Source organism: Ochotona princeps, chromosome 7 (assembly GCF_030435755.1).
Source record: "Ochotona princeps isolate mOchPri1 chromosome 7, mOchPri1.hap1, whole genome shotgun sequence".
NCBI classification, from domain to species: domain Eukaryota; kingdom Metazoa; phylum Chordata; class Mammalia; order Lagomorpha; family Ochotonidae; genus Ochotona; species Ochotona princeps.
In genome coordinates this window covers 36,916,822-36,939,983 of record NC_080838.1, presented here as the reverse complement: position 1 = coordinate 36,939,983, position 23,162 = coordinate 36,916,822, and the positions used below count along the sequence as shown (strand labels likewise).

General features: G+C 37.3%; 1 protein-coding gene across 13 annotated transcripts in view; it reads left to right on the top strand.

Moving 5' to 3' along the window:
• CAMK2D (calcium/calmodulin dependent protein kinase II delta) overlaps positions 1-23,162 on the top strand; it is a 267,307-nt gene that overhangs the window by 239,507 nt on the left and 4,638 nt on the right. For all 13 annotated transcript variants that reach the window (XM_036495017.2, XM_036495016.2, XM_058666953.1 and 10 more), the window contains 2 exons: positions 18,734-18,809; positions 22,540-22,634. In XM_036495017.2, coding sequence (XP_036350910.1) covers positions 18,734-18,809; positions 22,540-22,634 — 171 coding nt within the window. The remainder of the gene's footprint in view (positions 1-18,733; positions 18,810-22,539; positions 22,635-23,162) is intronic.

The window sequence follows — 23,162 nt, the reverse complement described above, 5'->3', positions numbered from 1 at the left end:
TCTGCCTCTTCCTCTGGTGGGAACCCTAGCCGCAGGTGCGTCTCCCGGCTACTGCGTCCTTTGCTGGTCCCGGCGGGTGCAGGCGGCTGGAACCTGGAGGCTGCGGCTGGTGCAGGTCCCGGCGGGGCTTGGCGACCAGGGTGGGCGGATGCCGGCGGGTCCCGATGACTCAGGGTCCTGGTGTCAGCAGCGGGCGTAGGTCCTGGCGGCTCCTGGTGACCAGGGTGAGCAGATGCCAGCGGGTCCCAATCACCGCTGGTCCTCACGGCCACAGCGTCTGCGGGTCGGTCTGCGGGTCGGTCTGCGGGTCGGTCTGCGGCTTTCAGCGTCTGCACTCAAAGGTGACTCAGCAGGTCAGGAGCGGAAAGTCGTCTTCCCTGCCCTTTGTTTTGTTTTTCCCTGGTTGCTCTTCCGAGTTGTGTGGATTTTTTTGGCTCCTCACTGTCCAGGGAACTTCACGTTCTTCTCCCTGTAGTTCTATGCTGCTCCACTTATGCTTTTGTCGCGTTCTAGCCCTCTCTGTCTGTGAGCTCCCTCAAGGTCTTCCTCCTATGTCGGCCATCTTGCGAGTCTCGATGTATCACAGTTTCTTTAACCACTCTTCTTTGGATGCACATCTGGATTGTTTCCATGTCTTTGCTATTGTAGATTGTGCTGCTGCAAGCATAGGATTACAGATCCCCTTCTCATATGCAGATTTCATTTTTATTGGGTATATTCCTAGGAGCGGGATAGCTCGGTCATGTGGCAGGCTTATTTGCAATTCTCCAAGCCCGCTCCATACTGATTTCCACAGTGGTTGTACTAGCCTACACTCCTTCCAGCAGTGAAGGAGAGTGCCTTTCCCCCACCATCCATGCCAGCAGGTGTTGTTAGTTGAGTTCTAAATGTAGGCCAGTCTCACTGGAGTTAGGTGGTAACTCAATGTGGTTTTCATTTGTATGTTTCTGATGCCTAAGGAGTCTGAACATCTTTTCATATGTCTGTTAGCCATTTAAATCTGTTCTTTTGAAAAATGTCTGTTCATTTCCTTTGCCCATTTTGTTACAGGGCTGTTTTGGTTTTGTTTGTTTGTTTGTTTTGCTGCCCCTGGGTTTCTGAAGCTCTTTGTAAATCCTGAATATTAGTCCCCTATCACTTGTGCAGTGTGCAAAAATTTCTCCCATTCTGTTGGTTGCTTCTTCACTTTGTTAATTGTTTCCTTTGCTGTACAGAAGCTTTTTAGTTTGATGTAGTCCCATTTGTTCATTTTGGATTTGATTGCCTTTGCTTTTGGTGTCTTTTCTAAGAAGTCTTTCCCTGTTCCTATATCTTGGAGTATTCTTCCTATGTTTTCCTTTAATAGTTTGATAGTTTCTGGGTGTAGATTTAGGTCCTTGACCCATTTAGAGCTAATTTTCACATAATGTGGCAAGTGTGGGTCTTGCTTCTTAATTCTGCAAGCTGCTATCCAGTTGTCCCAACAGCATTTGTTGAATAGACCAGAATTTTTGCCTGGATTGTTTTCAGTTTTCTTGTCAACGATTAGTTGACTATACATGTGTGGGCTTCCTTCTGGTGTTTCTATTCTGTTCCATTGATCATCTTTTCTGTTTCTGTACCAGTACCAGACTGTTTTGATAACCACTGCTCTGTAGTATCCCTTGATGTCTGGAATTGTGATTCCTCCAGCTTGATCTTTATTTTTCAGGATAGCTTTGGCTATTCACGGTTTTTTGTGATTCCAGATGAACTTTTGTATCACCTTTTCTATTTCTGAGAAGCATGTTGCTGGGATTTTGATTTGGATTGCATTGAATCTGTATATTGCTTTTGGTAGTATGGTCGTTTTGATAATGCTGATCTTGCCAATCCAGGAACATGGTAAGGTTCTCCATTTTTCAAGATCTTCTTCTATTTCCTTCTTTAATATTTTATAGCTTTTATCATAGAGGTCCTTCACATATTTGGTTAGTTTAATTCCTAGGTATTTAAGATTCCACTCCTCTATTTTAAAGGGGACTGCATTTACAATTTCTTTCTCATTCATGGAATTATTTGTGTACACTACTACCATTGATTTGTGCTCATTAATTTTGTATCCTACTACTCTGCCAAAGTCTGTTATGAGTTCCAATAGTTTCTTGACTGAGTATTTTGGTTCTCCTATGTAGAGAATCATATCATCTGCAAATAGAGATAATTTCAAATCCTCATTTTCAATTTGTATTCCTTTAATTGCTTTTTCTTGCCTAATAGCTCTGGCAAGGACTTCCAATTCTATCTTGAAGAGTAGTGGTGAGAGTCGACATCTCTGTCTGGTTCCAGATTTTAGTGGGAAGGCTTCCAATCTTTCCCCCATTTAGTATGATGCTGGCATTGGGTTTTTCACATATTGCTTTGATTGTATTGTAGAATGTTCCTTCTATGCCTATCTTGCTTAGAGTTTTCAGCATGAAGTGGCGTTGGATTTTATCAAATGCCTTCTCTGCATCTATTAAGAGATTGATCCACTAAGTACATCTTATTAACCAAATATTTCAGAAAAACAATCTTAAGCTTAAAATGGTTAAATCATACAATCGTATACCTGAAAGTGGTAGAACGACCACTGTAACGAATAAATGGTAGATTTCTAAGATTATTCATGATACATACTGGAATATCATATCCCATACATTTGGTAATATATTAATTATTCTATAAAGGTTAGTGGCAAAGGGTCATGTCTGGGAAGTTGTCTAACAAACATGAAGACTTCCAAGGGATATGCCAGACTAATCTTAAATCTTCAAGAAGCACCTTTTCTACTATAATCAAATACAAACTCCTAAATAGCAAGGAAAACATGCAGATTAGCTGTCTTTTGTAGATATTTCTCAGAGAAGCTTAAAATCATGCTGCTTATAAAGGTTTCATGTTAAAGACATCAAGGAATGTCATGATTTCATTGATAATAGCAAATTCTTTGTCAGAATTTGTCCTATTGATTACATTTAATAGTGACATATGGTGGCTTTCATTGAGGTATATAAAATGCTATAGTGTTATAGCCAAAAACATTTTACTATAAAAAGGAGGTTTTAGGCCTTCTTTTTAAACCTAATTTCATCTTTACAGCAAACTTGACAGATCAAAATGTGAAACCATTAAAACAAAAAAGGATTCTGGATGTAGCATTCACATAAGCACCAGTGATGTGGAGGTAGAAGGACACAAGTCCTAAAGCCTCCTTTCAAAGCATCCAGCATTTTACCAGGCCTTAGGAATCTGGATTTCCACCCTGTAGGAAGAAAAAGAAAATATTACAATTATTCCTGGTTTAGTAGTAAGATAAGTGAACAAAGAACCATAAACTCAGTAAGACATCACAGGTTAGGTTACTAAATCTCATGGCTTGGGGCAGGGGATGGAACTCATGAAGCTTACGTGAAAACAGATATACAGAGTTATATTCTGAGATGAGAAAATTAAGTTTTTCTTCCATTAGCTGTAACATGGTTTTTCTCTATTTCTTATTATTTACTTCTGATGAGTACATAATAATACAAAAAAAGAATATGTTATGATTTACGTAATAATTTCGATGTTCCCCAGGAAGCATATATATTGGCAACTTAATCACCAAAGTCTTCTGTTACTGGGAAATGGACTAATGAAAATAGTTAATTGATTAGCTATGGAGATTTGACCTAATCATGGCATCTGAGAGGTTGGTCTAGTAGAAGCCTTTAAGCCACTGTGGACTTGCCTTTGTGAGAAGTTTAGTTACTTAAGCCAAACATGCTTCCCATCTCTTTGATTCAAGGCTTTTCACTTGATGGTTCCTCTATTATCCTCTAGCAAACCCAGATGCCTAAACCAATAGGGCCTTCTGATGTTAGACTATGCACTTTCAAAATGTTAAGCTATAACATTTTGTTAACAACTTCTTCCTTTGTAAACAAAGAAAAAAAATTCTCTCAGGTATTTAGTTGAAGTAGCAAAAAAATGAATGCAGAATACTATGTTCATTAAATATAAACATAAGAACATAGCTACAAACAATCCTATGCAAACCAATATAGAGGATGTTAGATTTATTAATATATAATTCCTAGCAGATATGTGTGTGACATTCTTGGATCCATATGTTTGCAAAGAGAAAGACTGAATCCAATTTCCTCCCTCAGAGAATTTTTAGTCTTGTGTTATACCTTTGCTGGTTAATAGTATGACTGTTTTGCCACGGGTGGTCTTTCTGAGGAGACTGCTAGTTCATCAGATGAAAGTAAGCTTCATGACTGGTACAGAGGACTCATTTAGTTGTAATGGTTGCTGTGGTTTATTTTACCCTAGTAAAACTCATTTTTGTGCTACAGTCATATGATTCTACTGATTACATATATAAAAGCACTCATGTACCCAAAGGAAACTATTTGCAAAGATTAGATATCTTTGAATGGTTGTTTTTGTCTCTTAAGATTATAACACAATATTTAATGCTCTTCTGAAATGTGAATGCTCCCAAACTATTCATTTATATTTTTTAAAATGTAAAAACTGAATAAAAATATTTCATGTTACATAAGCATAGATTAGATTATGTTTGTAAATACCATTGCATATTGACTCCTCCAAAGAATATTTCCCTTAATTCCCACACACACCCAATAGTAATAACCTTGCAGTCTGTAATGTCCCTATCTAACTGCATTACTTCTATATACTAATGTTATGTTCCCAACCTTTTTTTATATGTCTGTGTTCAAATGCATCTTTGAAAACTGAATTTCTTGTGATTGTAATATTCCAGTTCTTTCACCACTCCTGTTTCATCGTCTTAGAGCTATCTTTATTTCCTCGGTTTTCTTATACCTACATTTAGTCTGTGAGCAAATCCTATTTGTTACTCCCTCAAAATGCACATATTTTTAGAATTAATTACTATTCACTGACTTAATTGCTGTCACTGTGGTCCAAGATATCATTATGCTTGCATACTTACTATCCTAACATCTTAGCCAGTTGAACTATGTCTGCATTATCTGTCTCTCCTATAATCTCAAGGCAATTGTTACAGTAGCACTTTTAAAATATATCAGGTCTGGTGCTGTTTCAGTTCTACAGTGTCCAGTGGCTGACAGAGCCAGTAGAATGCATTAAATTCCCTCCATGACGACATACCCCTCAGACAGGTCTCCTGTTACCATCTAACTTTCGGTTCTACCATGAGCACATCAGGAACACTGTTGCTGAAATAGATTATGTACATTTCTGGCTTGGAGCCTTTACACTTGCTCTTTGGCTGATATATATTGATGCAGGTTTCCACATGATCTGCAGTCATTTCATTTTAAGTCTGTGATGAAACAAGACCCTCTCTTTAAGATGTCCATTTCAACCTTGTTTTGAATATACTTCCAAAGCCCAGCCTTTCCCATGCCCTTTCTCTGTGTCATTTTTCTCCTGGTATTTATTATCTGAACTATTTATTTCACTTATCTTCTGTCTCTCTTTCCCCTGTTCGACTATAAGCTTCTCTAGGACAGAGATGTTCATGTGTTTTCCTCACAGTTTTATCAACAGAGCTGGAAAAGTGTTATGCAATAATGGAAAGGATAAATGTTTAACTGATAGGGAAAGGAAGCCTAGCTGTTACCAACCATGATGTGTCCTACTAGACACAGCAATAATCAGAATCTTCTAGAAGTTAAGAACACAACTTCATATCTGCATAAGTATTTTGTTCACATAACTCCCTCCCCGATATAATTTAGCAGCTTAAAGCACAGAAAGTGAAATTTCAAAATGTAAGCCATACAACCTGTCACATGTTTTGATTCTTTGGTATCAGACATGCTGCATTTGAATCCCAGTCTAGCTCTTTTGTTAGCTCTGCAACCTGGCTGTTTGTATTAATTGCTCTGATTCATTTGCAAAATGGGGATACTATGTCAAGAACAACTTTAGTCTATTTTTTATTTCTATGATGGAATATGAGAGACAACCTGTTTTAGTATTTCTTTTGGCTCACACCTCTAGAGATACAAGGTCTCGAGTCCTCATCTGACAATTGCCTTTTCTCTGGTAGAGTTCTGAGAGGGACCAGAGTATTACGTGACAAGAAGCAGGGAGCCCATGTGTCTGTGTACATTATTTTATTTCTGTAGCTTTTCATGTAAAGCTACCACGATTCAATTATTAGGTTGCATACCAATGATGTATCCAATCCTAAACATTTCCTAAAGCTCTCCACTGTAAGTACCAAGGTCAGTTTAAGTTTCTACCCTCTTAACACCTCCTACCTTGGATTAAGTGTCCACCAATGAAGCCTGTGAGATCAAATAAATATGCAATCCATAGCAAAATCTTTTAGCTGTAAAAGATGCAACTTTATATGATTAAGCACAACAGCAATATCAATAATAAAGCATAGTCATGTTGAATAAATGTAATTTTTGTCAACTGCCTGGTATAATATTTGGCCCATGACATTCACTTCCTGAAATTGTGTTCTTCCTGGCATTATTTCCTATGAGGAGATAATAAGATCACATGCTTTTAGTATTACGAGTCCATAAGTCCAAAAGAATTTGTGTTTTTGTTTTGTTTTGTTTTGTTTTGGCATTATTATTTCTATGTTTTCAACTCATTTTGGATACATGGGTAAATGTCAGTAAATGTAAAGATCAACATCTAGACAAACCATATAGATCAAAATCATGGAAACTGCTTTAGTACAGAGTAGGTCATCTTTGCTGTAAAATTTAAGACTTTTTTTTTTTGCTTTAGTTTTAATTCAAGTAATTTTTTTCAGATTTATTTATGTATTTGAAAGTCTTGGTGTTTATTTACAGTATGATCCTCTATGGAAACACAGATGGCAATGTTAAGAAGAGAATTTGGAATTTTAGGAAAACGGGGGTTGGTCAATAAAAAAAAAATTCTTTGAGATTTTCAATAGAAAAAAGAAAGAAAACAAGGAAATTCTCCAAAATGTTATTTGTTTGCCATGTGAACTCAGAAATATTTTGAGGCAGAGAAAATAACATATTTGACTCATGTCTATTTTGAGTAGAATTAACTAGCCCATTTAGGATTATACTAATTTTTAATTTTTATTTTTCATAATACAGTTCCTTAGGCTTGGGGATTTTCCCTTCCACCTGTTTTCCCTTATATTATAACAATAGCATAGTCCTCCAACAACATTCACAAGTCCATCATTCTGTTTAAGTGTATCATGACACTGTAGGTATAGACAATGGTAAAAGTCCTGCATGCCATTAGACTGACAGTATTCTAATCTAATGACATGTTACGTTAATCAAAGTTAAGATGCACAAAAACTAAAGATATTCAACAGTGCAGAAATAGTTTTAAAAAGTATTTCGGTGGGCAAGAAAAATAGAATGACTATAGCATAGCCCTGATTCAAAGGAACTACCATTATTTTGTAAGAGGATTTTTGATCAATGGAGAAATAATACAAACCCATAGGAGTCTATAGATCTTTGTTCAATAAATAGAATCTCTGCATTCTTAATTTTGACAAGTGAGAAGGCTAAGGCTGTAAGGAACCTAATAATGCCTTTTGAAGACAGGAAGACTTTACAAAATGAAGTGTGCTTATCAGTTACTGTGAATAAAGCAAACAAAAGCCATTGCTTTGAGATAAATATGTAGAGCTCCTTACTTTGATTAGTATCCTTAGAATCTGTGCTAGAATTTCCTAACACAATCAGTCTTGAGTTACTGAAGTGATTTCTCAACCAGTAATTTAAATTACAATTCACTTTTCATTTCTAAGGTTTGATTGTAATTTGCCTTTCTAAGTACTCCCAGTAGTCTTCTTTTGTGAAGCTTCCAAGTGCATGTCTCCTTGTTATAGCCAAGTGATTTTCTGTGGTGGATTCTTACTGTTGTTTTAATTCCAGTTAACATGTCATAAACAAGGATTTTATAAGCATGAAATGTTAATTATTCATCAAATAACATGTATTCTGCATGCTCACCATTTTAATTCAACAAATTAAGGAAAAGCAATTATCATAATATCTATATATTTCACAAAAATATATCTACTGTAAGTTATGTTTGATAATTTGATAATACGTGACAATTTGTATTTGTAATACATGTTAAAGTCCATGGAAAACAATATATTGTTGGTTATGATATGTGGTTTGTAAATTCAATTCTTCCTGCAGTCAAATTGTTTAAACTAAAGCACTGAGCTTGCAAAAGTTGGCCAACATCTTCCAAAAAGCATTTTACACCAATTCATTTCCTTAGCTGAGATTAGAACAGAATATGCCACAGCTAAATGACTATATAATTTAAAAGTATTTATTACTGTGCCTCACTTAGGAGCTTTCAGTCTGACATGATTCATTTTTCCAAGTAAAGCTTTGAGAAATGGAGCAACTAATCATAGAGATGGGACAAGTTCCTAGGAAGCTTATCACTGCCCTCTGGCAAAAGCATGTGGATGTAGGAGGAATTTCACTTTACGAGTGCATTTGGGTTAAAAATAGGATGTATAAATAATTTTCTTCCAGATCCATGTAAGTCTTGCAAGTTGTGACAGATCATTTTGTCTCTATCCAGACTAAATCTCTGCCTTTTCAGTCTAGTGTGCAGATATATCAGACAGTTACAACAACCTTCAAAGTTGGGTATTTGTGTAAATGGATTACATGGTCTTGACTTTTGGCCCAACGGGGCCACAACTAAGTGTATTATACCATTGATTTATCAAGAAGTTTTTCATTTCCCCATAATTTTCTAGATTAAAACTAACACACCTTCATTATTTTATTTAATTTAGAACTGTCTTCCCATGGTTCTCCATGTACTGTTGCATGCGGCAGTGCTCTGGAACTTCTAAACAGTGCACAGCTAGACTTTAGCATGTTTTCTTAATTGACCATTTTTGCCACATCCTGTACCTAATCTGCCCTTGTAGATTCTCTTGCACTGATTCTGGAAGGTATAAGTTTGATAATGATAGACTTTGTAATGTGTGCCACGTTCCCTTTTTTTGTAGCTGCTGAAAATAAGAATTACCTAGAAAATATGTGAGAGTGCAGTAACATTGAAACTTATTGCTGCATAGTACGGGGATATACTCTTTTATCTTGGCAGCCTTTCAGAGGAAACTAAGTCCAAATGGCATGGGTAGATGTACTTGACACTTAAAAAGAGAGAGAAATGCCATTCTCGTGGTTTAGATATCCATACATACAGTGTAGGTATTGAAGCTGATTTGTATCAGCCTCAATGGAGGCAACAGTGGTACAAAAATATTGAAATATAACTGTAATAACTTGGAAATAAGAGAAAAATATCTTTTTGAAAATACCACATGGAGATGTGGTCATCTGACACAGCAGTTAAGCTGCTTGGGGCACCCACATCCAATATCAGATACCTGAGTTCAAGTTCCACTTCCAATTTCAGCTTCCTGCTACTCCACACCTAGGAAGACTGCAGGTAATCTTAAGTAGTTGGGTCACTGTTACACAGATGGAAGACCTAGACAGAGCTCCTGGTTCCTGGCTTCAGTCAGGTGCAGGCCTGTGAACATTTAGGGAGTGAAACTGTGAATGGTGTTCTCTCTCTCTCTCTCTCTCTCTCTCTATCTCTATCTGTCTCCCTCACACACACACAACACACACACACACACACACACACACAAAAGCAAATCAATGAAACATTAATACCAAGTAGAATTCAATTAATACAGAGGCGAAATAGCATTTCTGAGTCATCTTGATCTAGTTTTTGTCTTAAACACAGAACCAAGGACATCATACAATTAATAAAATTCTGTGTGCTTTACTTTGTGAGCAAAACTAACAAAGTTGACAGTGTTTATGTGGTAAAAAGGAGTGTTCTGTGCTTCTGGCATTCTTGATCTAAGACATAATAAAGCAACCTGTTCAATAATTCAGGAAACTGTAGTTGTAAATAAACTTGCTCAAGAAAAATACACTAGGTTCTCCCTTCATACCAAATTTTAAAAATGTTTATAAAGGAATCCCGATTTATTTAAAAAGAACTGAGTATATTGTGAGTTAAACAGCAATGAAATAAATATTTGAAAAATTAAAACACTGTATGACTATGGAATTGTTAACTATATTTAATATTTACACTTCTATTAGTATCAGAGCACAGAGCATTAATACTGTGACCATAACTATTGACCTGTTTTCACTGATACGTAAAACTGATGGGAAATTTTGTTAGAGTGATTTTAGTCTCCATGGTTGAGGAAAGCTGGATTTTCTTCATCACAAAATAGTCAAAAAAAGAAAGAACCGTTCGAAACACACTCTAAAATCACAAATCTTATTGTTAGTTTTCAATTAAACTTTATCTCTTCAAGAAAATAACTTTGAGATCAACGTTATGGCACATTTGGCTAAACCAACACTTGAAATGCTGTCATCCAAATCAGAGAATCATTTCAAGTTCCTCCTACTCTGCTTCTGATATAGCTTCCTATTAAAGCACCTGGGAAGACAACAGAAGATAGTCCAAGTACTTGTGCCCCTGCCATCCACATAAGGGGTACTAGGATGGAGTTCTTGGCTCTTGACTTTGGCCTGGTCCAGATCTGGCTATTGTAAACTCCATCTGGCAGGGGGTGTGGGTGAACTGTCAAATGAAAGATCTCTCTGTGTCTCCATGTATTTCCATCCTCTCTCTGTTGCTGTGCATTCCAAGTAAATAAATCATTGAGATACAAGCAGAGGGGGAGAGAGAAATGAGGCACCACCATTTTTATACAATAGTTTAAAAAAATGATGCCCCTATGAATGCTAAGACATTAGTATTTCATGTAAGTAAATGAACTTGAATGCCGGGAGACTAGCTTATAATTGTAAATCCAAGAAGATGATATTCTTGAATTGACTTCTCAAAATGTATTTTTTTCATGTCATCATCTCTTAATTGAAAGTTGTACCACACCCATCTGATTCATAGAATGCTGTAATACTTCAAATAGTAATGATATTCATGACGGTGTGCTATTTCTAGCCTGTACACATCAGTTGGGGTGGCAGAGTTGCCGAGTAATTATAATGGTTCAGCTGAGTTCTTTATATAATAAATGTTCTATGTAACCACAGATAATTTTTTTAGATTCTAGTAGATTTAAGTCATTTTTATAAAAGCTTTTATAAAGACATATAAATTCCTTAATTTTTCCAGAGAAAAAGTAAATATTTAATTTCATTTTCAGATAATAAGTAGTTTTAGAAATAGATTGACTGTCTTTTGCTATAATCCAGTAATATCCTTACAGATTTTTGGAAAAGATGTGTATCTATTTCTACTTATACTGACTGATCTCAATGCTAGGACTTTCTGTTCTTAAGTGTCATTCATTTGTTAATAGCTCAGGGTAATTTAACACATTAAAACTAATGGTACTTCTTCCTTAATTAGCTAAGATTTATTTATTTGTTTATTTATTGAGTTACAGAGAAAGAAAGAGAGAGAGAGAGATCTTTCATCTGCTACTTCACTCTCCAGAAACCCTGAATGGCCAGTGATGACCAAGAAGAAGCCATGAGCTGGTGGCTTCACTCAGGTCTTATATGTGGGTGCATTAGAAGGTAACCAGATCAGAAGTGGAGCAGCCAGGACATGAACTAACTCTTAAGGGATGCCGGCATTGCAGGTGCACCACAATACCTGACACTAATTTTGAGACTACTTCACATTGCAGAGGAAAATGCAAAGATAATTTCAATAATCCTTTTTCTCAATCTGAAGAGATACCAGATATTTAAAAGTTGAATCATGGATATTGCTGAATAGGTAACTTCTGGATATGTGAGCTGTGTAGTAATATAATGATTATTTTTGAATAGGAATTTGATAAGGACAAGTCTTAAATTTAATAAAAATATTCTAGATTATTAAATCGCTCAGCCCTAGAACTTTTACTTGCTGCTTTTGGAAACCAGAATATTAGAACTTGCTCTCTTCAACATTAGCTATTACGTCTAACTGGTAGAGTGAAAATAAAGACACTAAGAAACAAGCTGCTAATTACACAGGGAGTGCCAGACAAAGCTGAGTTGACAGATACCTCTTTCCAAAAAACTATTAACAGCATGAAAATGATCTTGTGTATTTACTTAGGATAACTATTCCCAATAGATATTTTTGTTAATGGCAACAGGGAAGAAGATAATAAAGCCATGGGACACCCAGTGGCATGAAACTGATATAATAATTAAGTACAACACTGGCCGAGAAATTAAGTAGTCAGTCACCTTGTCCATCTAGGTTTAAAAGCATTTAGGTAGTTCATTTAACTTTATGATTTCAAAATATTGAATTAGGCACTGTGGGATGGAAAGGAAGATAGATCAGTAAATTAAGCAGCAGTTGCAAACCAGAGCCAAATACAGTTGCAACCTTGGCACAGCTTTTGAATTTGCTGGATGGCTTAGACATATCATTTATCCTCCTGTCCAAATCTCTGCTTGCCAAATACTAAGTATTTCTGTAAAATGTTGGAATTAGTTTAATTAAGTAAAACTAAGTATATCAAAAAGAGCGATTTTTCAGAATTGGTAAACTAAAATGATATTCACCCCTCAGTAAAAGCTAAAAGACAATTTCAGTTGTGCAGCTTATGATTATTATTAGCCACAGTTAACTTAGTGAACTGTGGTGGCATTTTCAATATGTGGCATTTTACACAAATATTCCAGTAAAATCTGTTTGCAGGTATAAATTTCAGTTCATTTGCTCTTCCAAGTTTTTTTGTAGGTCTCTAGACTACTTATTAAGGTTTATCAAACTGATTCACCTCAATGAACTGGTTAATCAATAATCTATACAGGGCCCAGTGTGATAGCATAGTGCTTTAAGTCCTCATCTTGCACGCACCGGGATCCCATATGGGTGCCGGTTCTAATCCCGGCAGCTCCACTTCCTATCCAGCTCCCTGCTTGTGGCCTGGGACAGCATGGCCCAAAGCCTTGGGACCCTGCACCTGCGTGGGAGACCCAGAAGAGCTCCTGGCTGCTGGCTTCAGATTGGCTCTGCTCCAGCTATTGCGCTCATTTGGGGAGTGAACCATCAGATGGAAAGATCTTCCTCTCTGTCTCTCCTCCTCTCTGTATATTTGGCTTTCTAATAAAAACAAGTAAATCTTTTAAAAAAAATAATCTATACAACTAGAAATTTCAAGCTCAAATAAGTAGGGTATTGCTTTTAATTCCACTGTCTTGCAAATAAGTAATAAGCTTAAACTATTAGAATCAATGCCTAACTTACTCTACTAAACCTTTACAAATTACTCCATTGGGTAAAATACTAGGGCCTCATTTATTATGTTCTCTTTCTAACTCTAAACTAGTCAAGCTCCATGAATGATTTCTCAGTGCAGTCATATCCAGATTATTGTCATTTATGTACTTTGCATTTGTCTAATGTTTTAACATGCATAACATATTTGAAGTATATTAGTTGTTATTTATCTGTTCATGCATGCATTCATTCACAGGCATTGAGGTGGTACTGGGCCTTTAGGGTACAAAATGATCAGAATCTAATCAGATAAATATCAGCATCTGCACTAGTGCAAACTAATGGCAGGATTATAAAGTAGCTGGGTCTGTAGTTCTTGGAAAGGATAATACAGAAGAGATTTAGCTTAAGCAAGTATGAAAGAAGATTTACAGGATGAAGAAGGAGACTTCTCAGAATAAGTAGGAAAGGCACAGAATTATCAAAGAGCTGGACCACATGAGGAAGAGTGAGCTCCTGGTATGGCTGGAGCGTACAATCTGTAGAAACTTCAAGGGACAAAAAGTGTCAAGAAATAAAACTGAAATAATTGAGGAAGAGGGCCTTTAAAACAAAGGCATTAGAGCTTTGGCTTCTAGACAATGGGAAAAGAGTACTGAAAACTTTACAACAATTGAGTGCAAGATGAACTCTATTCTCTAGAGAGATGAGTCTGCTGCCAGTAGTGCTGGGAAAGACCATTATGGGAGAAGACTTCAGTGCAAAAGGGAATAGACGCTCCTGGAAGCCGCAATTGAAGCAGTAACCATGAACCTGGAGCAGAAGGCCTGGCTCTGAGAAAGATTTGGAAGAATGATGAAGAGTTAGTAATGAACTAAGTGCAAAATTGAAAGGAAAGGAAGTTCATTTGGAATACGCTGATTCTGTACTGCCAGAACAACTGGAGACTCTTAGAAATATGAACAAGGAGACTGGAAAAACCTAAGGGCTCAGTGGTAGGGGTTTGGCAGCCTAGAGCAGGTAGTCAGAGCCAGAAGAGTGAATGAGATTGCAAAGGGCAAGCAAAGGAAATAAGGAAGAGGCTGATGCTGTAGCTTAAGAAATATAATTAAAAATGATGAAGAAAAATCATGATTTACAGACAATTAGATATGAAAACAAAGGAAAAATGGAGTCTAGAAGAAATCCAAGGTTTTGAGCAGGAAAACTGGTAATATGTGGCTCCATAAGCAAAAATGAGGTAGTCAGGAAAGGCATTTGATAAGCAGTTTTAGCCAAGTAAAAAACAAAAACGAAACATTTTCTTCCATTGTAAGATATGCTATGTTATGTCTAAATTATTTTCATAATCACGTTATACTTTTTAAAGGCTGTCTGGCAATCACACATCATCTTCAATGCAGTGTCATCTTTTGTATAATTCCTTCAACTAAGAATCAGAAATCAAGTGAATGCAGGACCCACTATTCATTCAGATATTCACTGGGCATGTACCCTGTGCCATGTACTGTGTTAAGTTCTGCCAGTATAATCAGATGGTATATGCCCTGTAAATAGTTATAGAGAAAATCAGTGCATCAAATACACATGAAGATGTTTGTAACTACAAATGTGTTATACCTTTTTAAAAAGCAAATATAGGATTTGTGTAATTTTTCAACATTTGGGAAATCTGACCTAGCATGAGTACTGAGAAAGTCTGTGGTAAAGAGGTAATAGTTGAGCTGAGATCTGATACAAACAAGGAGAAGCAAAGATGGGGACCAGTTTCTCAGAAGGACGGCATGCCATAGTTGTAGGGCTGTTTAGAGGAAAAAGCAGGTCCTTTTGAATTGCTAAAACAATTTAGCAATGAGTAGAATAGAGTGATTACAGGAATGGGTCTAGAGATACGAGCAGCAGCGTCTAGAGTATGCAAGATTTGCCATCTCTCTTCAGAGCAAAGAGGTTTCAGAACATTTAAAAGGCATTAGGAGATAAAAAAAAAAAAAAGGACTTAGGGGAAAAAAAAAGGAAAAAAAACAGGTGGATTGTAAAGAACTAAGTTGGTGAAAAACAAAAATAACTACAGAAACACAAAGGGGAAAAGCTGTTCAAAACCTGGAGAAGTGATGAATGCTATACGCAGGGAAGGACTGAAGAAGAAAGGAAGTAGACTGGTATGTAAACTACTTGAAAGACAGAAAGAACAGGACTTGGTGCATTAAGTGGCCATGATTGGCAGGGAATCTAAGACAACTCAAGGGCTTTTTCCTGGTTTGTGAGACTGAGAGTATGTTGCTGTCCTCCAGGATGGAGAACTAGAAGAGCACATATGTCGGTGGCAGGTGGTAGGTCACACTTCCAGGTATATTAGGGTATATTGGGTTTGAGCATATTTGAGCAATCCAAGTAGAGATTATCCATCAGGCCTGAACACACAGATTCTGAGACCGTAGCTAAGAAGGAAATTATAACCGTGGGAATCACTGAGATCGTTAAGTTAAAAAAAAAAAATTGCAGCAGGGCATTGTTCTGGACTAAGCTTCTGCTCTAGACCAGACTAAAATCGAAGCAGAGCCATTAATATTAAAAAATAGAAATGGGGTCACTCATGCTACCATTCCAAGTCACCAAACTGAAACTAAGTCATTTACCCGACAATTAGAGCAAATTTCCCAGTAAGGCCAATTTCAATTGACATGATGAAATTTCCTCTAATCTTAATCCTTACATAAGAAAAAAGGTAGCTGGTGTCAACCAATCAGTTGATCTAATGTGAACCAGTCGGGTAGTTCTGTATTATTCTTTCTGCTTTTTCCTTCCAAGGAAGTGACTTTGAAATGAGCAATCTATTTTCTTTTTTTTTTTTTTTAAAGATTTATTCATTTTATTACAGCCAGATATACACAGAGGAGAGACAGAGAGGAAGATCTTCCGTCCGATGATTCACTCCCCAAGTGAGCCGCAACGGGCCGGTGCGCGCCGATCCGAAGCCGGGAACCTGGAACCTCTTCCGGGTCTCCCACGCGGGTGCAGTGTCCCAATGCATTGGGCCGTCCTCAACTGCTTTCCCAGGCCACAGGCAGGGAGCTGGATGGGAAGTGGAGCTGCCGGGATTAGAACCGGCGCCCATATGGGATCCCGGGGCTTTCAAGGCGAGGACTTTAGCCGCTAGGCCACGCCGCCAGGCCCATGAGCAATCTATTTTCGATCTCTGCTTTCTTCAATCCTTTTCTGACAAAGCCAACTTCATCTGCTCAATGTTGCCTGATTCTAGAGTCAAAAATAAAATTTTAAGATTGTTAAGCTGAATTGTAATCATGTCCTTTGACAGAATATATATGATCATTTAAAACATGCAAGTTTTGACGAGAGCTTTTGGTTGCAATGTAAGTCTAAAAGAATCTCAGATTGATATTTCTAAAGCAATTGAAATGTTTAGCAGCCAGGTAGAGAAGCACAGCATGGCCAAAGAGAACTGAAAACCTGTGCTCATGCTAGTCAGAAAAGCAGAAGTTGAGTGAAAGGTAGAGTTCTGAGATGGTGAGCAGCGCAGAGAGCACACTGCTGACCCTAAAGCAATGCCTGTCCTCTCTGTAGCTGTCCGTTAAGCAAAGACAGGTTCTGCCTATGTGTCTCATATCAGTATGTTGATAATCAAATCTGCTAACACTTGAAAATCTGATACTGATGTTATTTTATTACATAATTATTCTCCTTTCTTGGTTTGTTTTTATGTTTATTTTCTAAACACTGGGACCATTCATGCCCTTATCTGATTTTTCCTGGCATCTTTGGAACAATAACAGAGAAAAAAATGTGAATTTGAATTTGAACATGAACATATTCCTCATTCCTTTTCATGACTGCATGGAAAGTACACCAAGATCTGGAACATTTCCTCCTCCTCTCACCCCACTCCTGACACCAGTGACTTTTCTCTTCCCCCTTTTGCTATGAACCTGGAAATCCTCAGAAACTACTTTGAGTACTGTGGGTTAGGCTTAAGCACCTCACTTCTAGAATTAAAACTCCTGGGCAATCAGTGAGCACCCTGTGATTAAGTAACTACCCAGGATGGAAGAAGCTTCTGCTATTTATGGAATGTCTTTCTGGTGCACCCTCCCCTCCTCTTGGTGTAATTATTGTCGTATCACAGACTGCCCCCACTTTGACTTCTGTAGTGGTTATCACATAAGGTTCAGGAAGAGAGAAAGCCAGCTGAGAGAGGACCCTCCACACAGATCACAGCTATCTAGGCTTTTTGCAGTGACTGACCCTTAACCTCACCGTTGATGAGCAGAGAGCCAGCTGGCACCAAACCCTGTCTCTCTAGATTAGATAGTGGGCCTGTGGCAATACTTCCCACCACAAACTGACTCCTCTATACAAATGATTCATTTCCAGCCTCCTACTTTGCTTTAAAGAGTCAGCTGTCAAATGCTGCCTGCCCGTGACTCACCGCAGCTCCTTTGCCCCAGGAAAATAAACACTCTGAAGATCCTGACTTCCAGACCTCCCCTCCCAAACCAAGACAGTCACATTGCTTTTATGATGAGGCAGCACTGAAGCATCCTAACTCCCAATTGCTGTCCTTTCAGCCAAAGCACCGTTGTTCCAGAGCGTAAGAACTAAGACAGAAGGCAGTTTGCATTACCACAGTTATGCAGGACGAAATGTAAACCGATTGTGGCGTGCCAAGTGTTGAAGAGCTAAGGGGCTAATTATATAGTGTTTGAAATGTTTCTAATCCCACATTATGCTGAAGAGGAAATATGGACTCTTTCAAAAACTCCCAAGAAGTGCTCCTGAACTTGCCACATTCAATAACCCAGTCTGAGCTATTGCCACACTCAATAACCCAGTCTGAGGATACTTCAGTAGTCACATTTTTGTAATCCTTTTTGCTGAGCTGCTCCTCACTGATGCCCTTTATCTTCTGAAATTGGGTCAGCTGGTTTGAGCTTTTGCCAGAGCTTCATGCTGTTGAGGCTACAGACAGATGAATCACCTATTGCCTAACTAAATTAAACTGAAATGTGCCATGGGCAGCATCCAATTACAGAAATATTCCCTACTACTACTTGTGTCAGAATGGAGGGGATTGACTATATTACCCATAGCAATCAATCAAATGAAAGGGAACATACAGCCTTGAGTTTCTGAGTGATTTTTGTTTTATAAGGAGTGGAGTATGTCACTATTTCCCAAGCTTGAGTAGGTACAGGAGTCATTTGAGTCCTGTTTTAAATGCAGATTCTGAACCCTCAGAACTGGATTGAGCCAGTACACTGCTAGAGGAGACAGGTGCTGCTGACTGTGTACTTTAGCAGCAAAATTGAGGAGAAAGCAACACCATGCTATCTTCTGCGAGGCAGGTAGCTTCCGTGGAAATTCTCTGTTTAAGAATAGCAGCATAATCAGAGTAATATTTTATATGGCTTCTATGCTTTATTCTCATTTTATCTTCAAGTTTTACATTTTATTCTCATTTTATCTTTGCCTTTAGCACGAAAGCAGGAGATTATCAAGGTCACTGAACAATTGATTGAAGCCATCAACAATGGGGACTTTGAGGCTTACACGTGAGTACAGGCGCATTTATTTTACTTGCAAGTGTATTTTCCATGTTAGCACATTCTTCAGTGTAACTGAACACATATATTTCTAACACCAGCTTTTATCTGTTAACAGTAGTTTTATTTCAAGGCATGAGTGATTGAGTGCTTTCCAGAGAAAAATAAATGCACTTAAGATTTCAGACAGATGATTGACTTGTGATCCAAGGGCAGGGATTTCTTGGCAAACATGCAGATGTGTGACCACCTGTGTATCTATGTGAGAGGAAAGCATGCCTGACAGGACAACTGCTAATAGCAGTGAGACATTTTTTTAAATGGCAAAGTAAATGAAAAGTGCAGCTTAGTTTGGTAAATGTTTTTCTTTGAAGTTCTGCATAGGCTCAAAGAAATAAATTAAGACACAACAGGTAACCTTCTCCCTCTTCACCCAAGACAGCTCAGCTTTACCTGCATCTCTATCATGGGTTTGTTTTACATGAATAAGAGGTTCTGATGCTTAATGTAATATTTATGAACTGCTAGATCATTGGGTATTAAAGGATATTGCATGGCTGGTGTAAAAATAAAGCATTCAGTTTAAATAGGGCATGAAAGTTTATTATACTATATGGATCAGTAAGTTAGCTATTTGGGAATAAAAATCTGCCTAAAGCTTATCCTTACTTCAGGCAACAAAATGAGATACATTCAAATAAAGGAGTTCAATGGAAAAAACATTGAGTCTGATCTCAGAAAGATCTCTAACAGCAAAAAAGGTAATCATAAATCAGAAGATAAAACTGTTAGTGTACCTAGGTTGATAAAACTGGTATTATTTAATGAAAGATCCAAAAATATTAAACCAAAGGCAACCAGTAAACTAAGAAAAACCTTTGTAAGATGTGTTTCACAAGTTATTTTTTTCTATTGATAAGATTGAGAAGTTAGAAAATATGTAAAGGACATGAGCTGACTACCGGAAGAAATGACTATTGGAACTGTAAATGACAAATACACTATTGAAAGCATATCCTTTTCCATTATTTACATATAAACAAATTTGAGAGCAAGTGCGCTTTGAGAGCAAGTGCGCTTTCTGCACCGAAAGCTCTGCCGAGGCCTGGGAGAGGGGCAGTGCAGCAGGCAGTGGTGACTCTAGCACAAGCTGTGGTGTGAATGAGTCAGACATGGAAGAGGACAACAGTTCTGAACTAAACAAATACTGTAACACCGTACCATTCAGCCTGCTCTTTTTATTTATTTATATATTTTTGCTTTTATAATTTGTACCTGTCCAAAGAAAAGCACTAGTGGTTTGTTGTTTGTTTTTTTTTTTAAATCTCTTTATAATAGTACTCTGCTATGGAATGATTAAAAAGTAGTGTTTTGTTATTGTTGGCTCAGGGTCTCAGGAAGCAATTGAAGCCCAGCAAAATTGGGTATTTTCTATATTCTCAAATCGTTTGAATTAGGACATATTAAATATTGCAATACTTTGGGATCACATAAGCTCACGAATTCTGTAGTCTGGCTGGATTTTGTACTTTCAGACATGGAAATAATTCAGTAGCACTTCTATCTGGGAATGTTTGCCAGAAAATATTGATGTAGCTCTGCCAGCCAGTCCTTAGAACCCCTATTCACAGAATGCACCCACATAGGCCAAAGGGTAGCTTGGTACATTTTTATTAATCCAAGTATCCTGATCCAAGAGATAGATAGGTAATGGACAAACACAGATAGATTGATGGCAGGTAGGTATATGATAGAGAAAAAGAGGGGGAAAGTGGGAAAAAGAAGGGAGGGAGAGGGAAGGAGAGGAAAGATGGAAGAAAGAAAAGAAGAATGATTGAGTTAAACACAGAGGGAGGGGGAAGCCGGCAATTACCTTGGCTCATGAAGGCTGGGTAAAAATCTGTTCTAGAACTTCGTGCTGAGAAAAGTGAAAGGTGGTGTGAAATTGTGTTTTACTAATACACCCAAACCCATACTTCACAGGAAACAACAACCTCCTGGCAGAATAAGTTCATGTTACCGTAGAAACACTATTCTTCCCGTTTTGCTGTTTAGAAAGAGATCATACATATCTGACTTTAAGTTTAAAGATACCTGTCCAGTAAGAGAGGCTTGCCATCCCTACCCATCCCCCACTGCCAGCTTTCTTCAATAAAACACCAGCTCCACATCTGTATGAAGACCCATAGTAAACTGTATTCTCAAAATTTTTCTGTTAAACAATTAAGAAATGTTCCTTCTAAATGGATACTTCCAATGTAAAATTACATGTGACCTCACCCACTGTTTTGCCCTTCAGAGAAACTTGATAAACAATTCAAAATATTTTGGTTTGTACAACTTTACCTCCCTCATGACCTCGTAGTAATTGTTCAAATGCAGATTTTACTACTTCTGCGAAGCATGCTGTGATCCTTCACAAATCACAGGAACAATTCCACATCCACCCAACCTGGCATTTCGAAAGAACATACATACCTAACCCAGCGATCCGGTGCTGACCCTATCAAACATTTACCCAATCTTCTGTAAACACACCTTGCAATTTCACGTTAGCATAACCACACACCTGCTGCTTCCCACCTACCCTCCACCTTCCCCACACCTAGAAAGCCCTGACTCATTCTAAAATTTTCTTGCTCTTAAATCTTTTCTGTAACATTGTCTGTAAATAATATAGTGTCAAGCATTTTACATTCATCTCTATTCTGGTTTTAATTATTGTGTTATACTTGCTTATTTGGAAAAAATAGATATTACATGGTAGTTTTTTATTTTTTTAAGATTTTTTCTTAGAAAGGCAGATATACAGAGAGAAGAAGATACAAAGAGAAAGAACTGTATTCCAAGTATAAAACACTGCAAATACTATAAAATCATATTTGGTTCTGAAATGAAATACTTTTGCAGTAAATTTTGGTGGGCAACATCGTTTCCATTCATGTTAGCCATCTGTTCTGTAACTAACTAAAAGGAAGAATCACAGTCTATATTTCCTGAATGAACTGTATAAAAGACTCAGGTTTTAAAGCTTATTTTCTTTTAAAGTTTATTTTAGTTTTCAAAGAAAGTTAGTAGGAAGTCCAAATTAATATCTTGGTTTTTTTGCTTTGATCCTAGATTCAAGTAAGATTACAGTCTCAAAGTCAATAGGCTTTCACTGGAGAATTTAAAAAAAAAAAGATTTATTTATTTATATGAAGATCATAGTTACAGAGAGAGAGATAGGAGACACAGAAAGAGAGAGAATTTTCCATCCACTAGTTCACGTCCAAGATGCGCACAGTGGCCAGGGTTGGGCATGGCCAAAGCAAACAGCCAGGAGTTTCCTTCAGGTCTTCCATGTGGGTAGCAGGGGCCCAAGCACTTGAACTATCCTCATGCTTTTTCTGGGTCATTATCAAGAAACTGAATCACACTGAAGCAGCTGGGACAGGACAAAGCGGAAGAACAAGAAAATTCAGTTTGGCAATAAAAAGTAGAAATTTTGAAAAGGAGATCCCTCAAGTATTATAGGTGATTCTCTGCTTCAACCATGCTAGCAGCATTCTCAGTAAATGACTTGGAAGCTCACTCTTCAACCTTCCTTGCCAAGGTTCATAATAGACATGTTATATTTTGTTTAATAAGGTGTTTCATAGAGGTTCTTTCCTTCAACTGATAAGAATGCTTACATGTGAAACAACACAAAATGTTAATGAATTTATGTATTGTTGTTTTCACTTTTTTTTTTCAACAGAAAAATCTGTGACCCAGGTCTTACTGCCTTTGAACCTGAAGCTTTGGGTAATTTAGTGGAAGGGATGGACTTTCACCGATTCTACTTTGAGAATGGTACATTTATTCTCAATTTAATAGTATGCCTTTTTCTTCTTCTTGAATTTTTCCTAAATTTTACAAGTTTTTTAAAATATTTTCTGCAATGAGATCTCTTTTAACCTCCATCCAGCATTTAAATTGAAAACCATGTATGTGACAGGCTTAAAAGTTTGGGTGTTGTGGAAAATAACTGAGTTTGTACAAAAAGAAATACCATCCCACATAAATGTCTATGAATGCATAGCATCAGCTAGAGAATGAGCTGTCAAAAATATATTAATTCAAGGTTTTTTGAGATTCTTTGTATGAAAAAGAAGCCATAATATTTAACTTAGAAGCAGACTTTGAAACATATTCAGTGGTTATGGTCCTTAAATTTAGAGTAACATACAAAGAAAGACAAGTGATCAGATAGCATTTCTGTTCTTGTAAGAATTCTAGTGGTCTCAGGAAATCGCCATGTTTCAGAGGAAATAACACAAGAATTTCCTCCTGCAGAAATTCTTTCCAGCATCCAAAAAATTATGAGTCAGGAATTTTCTT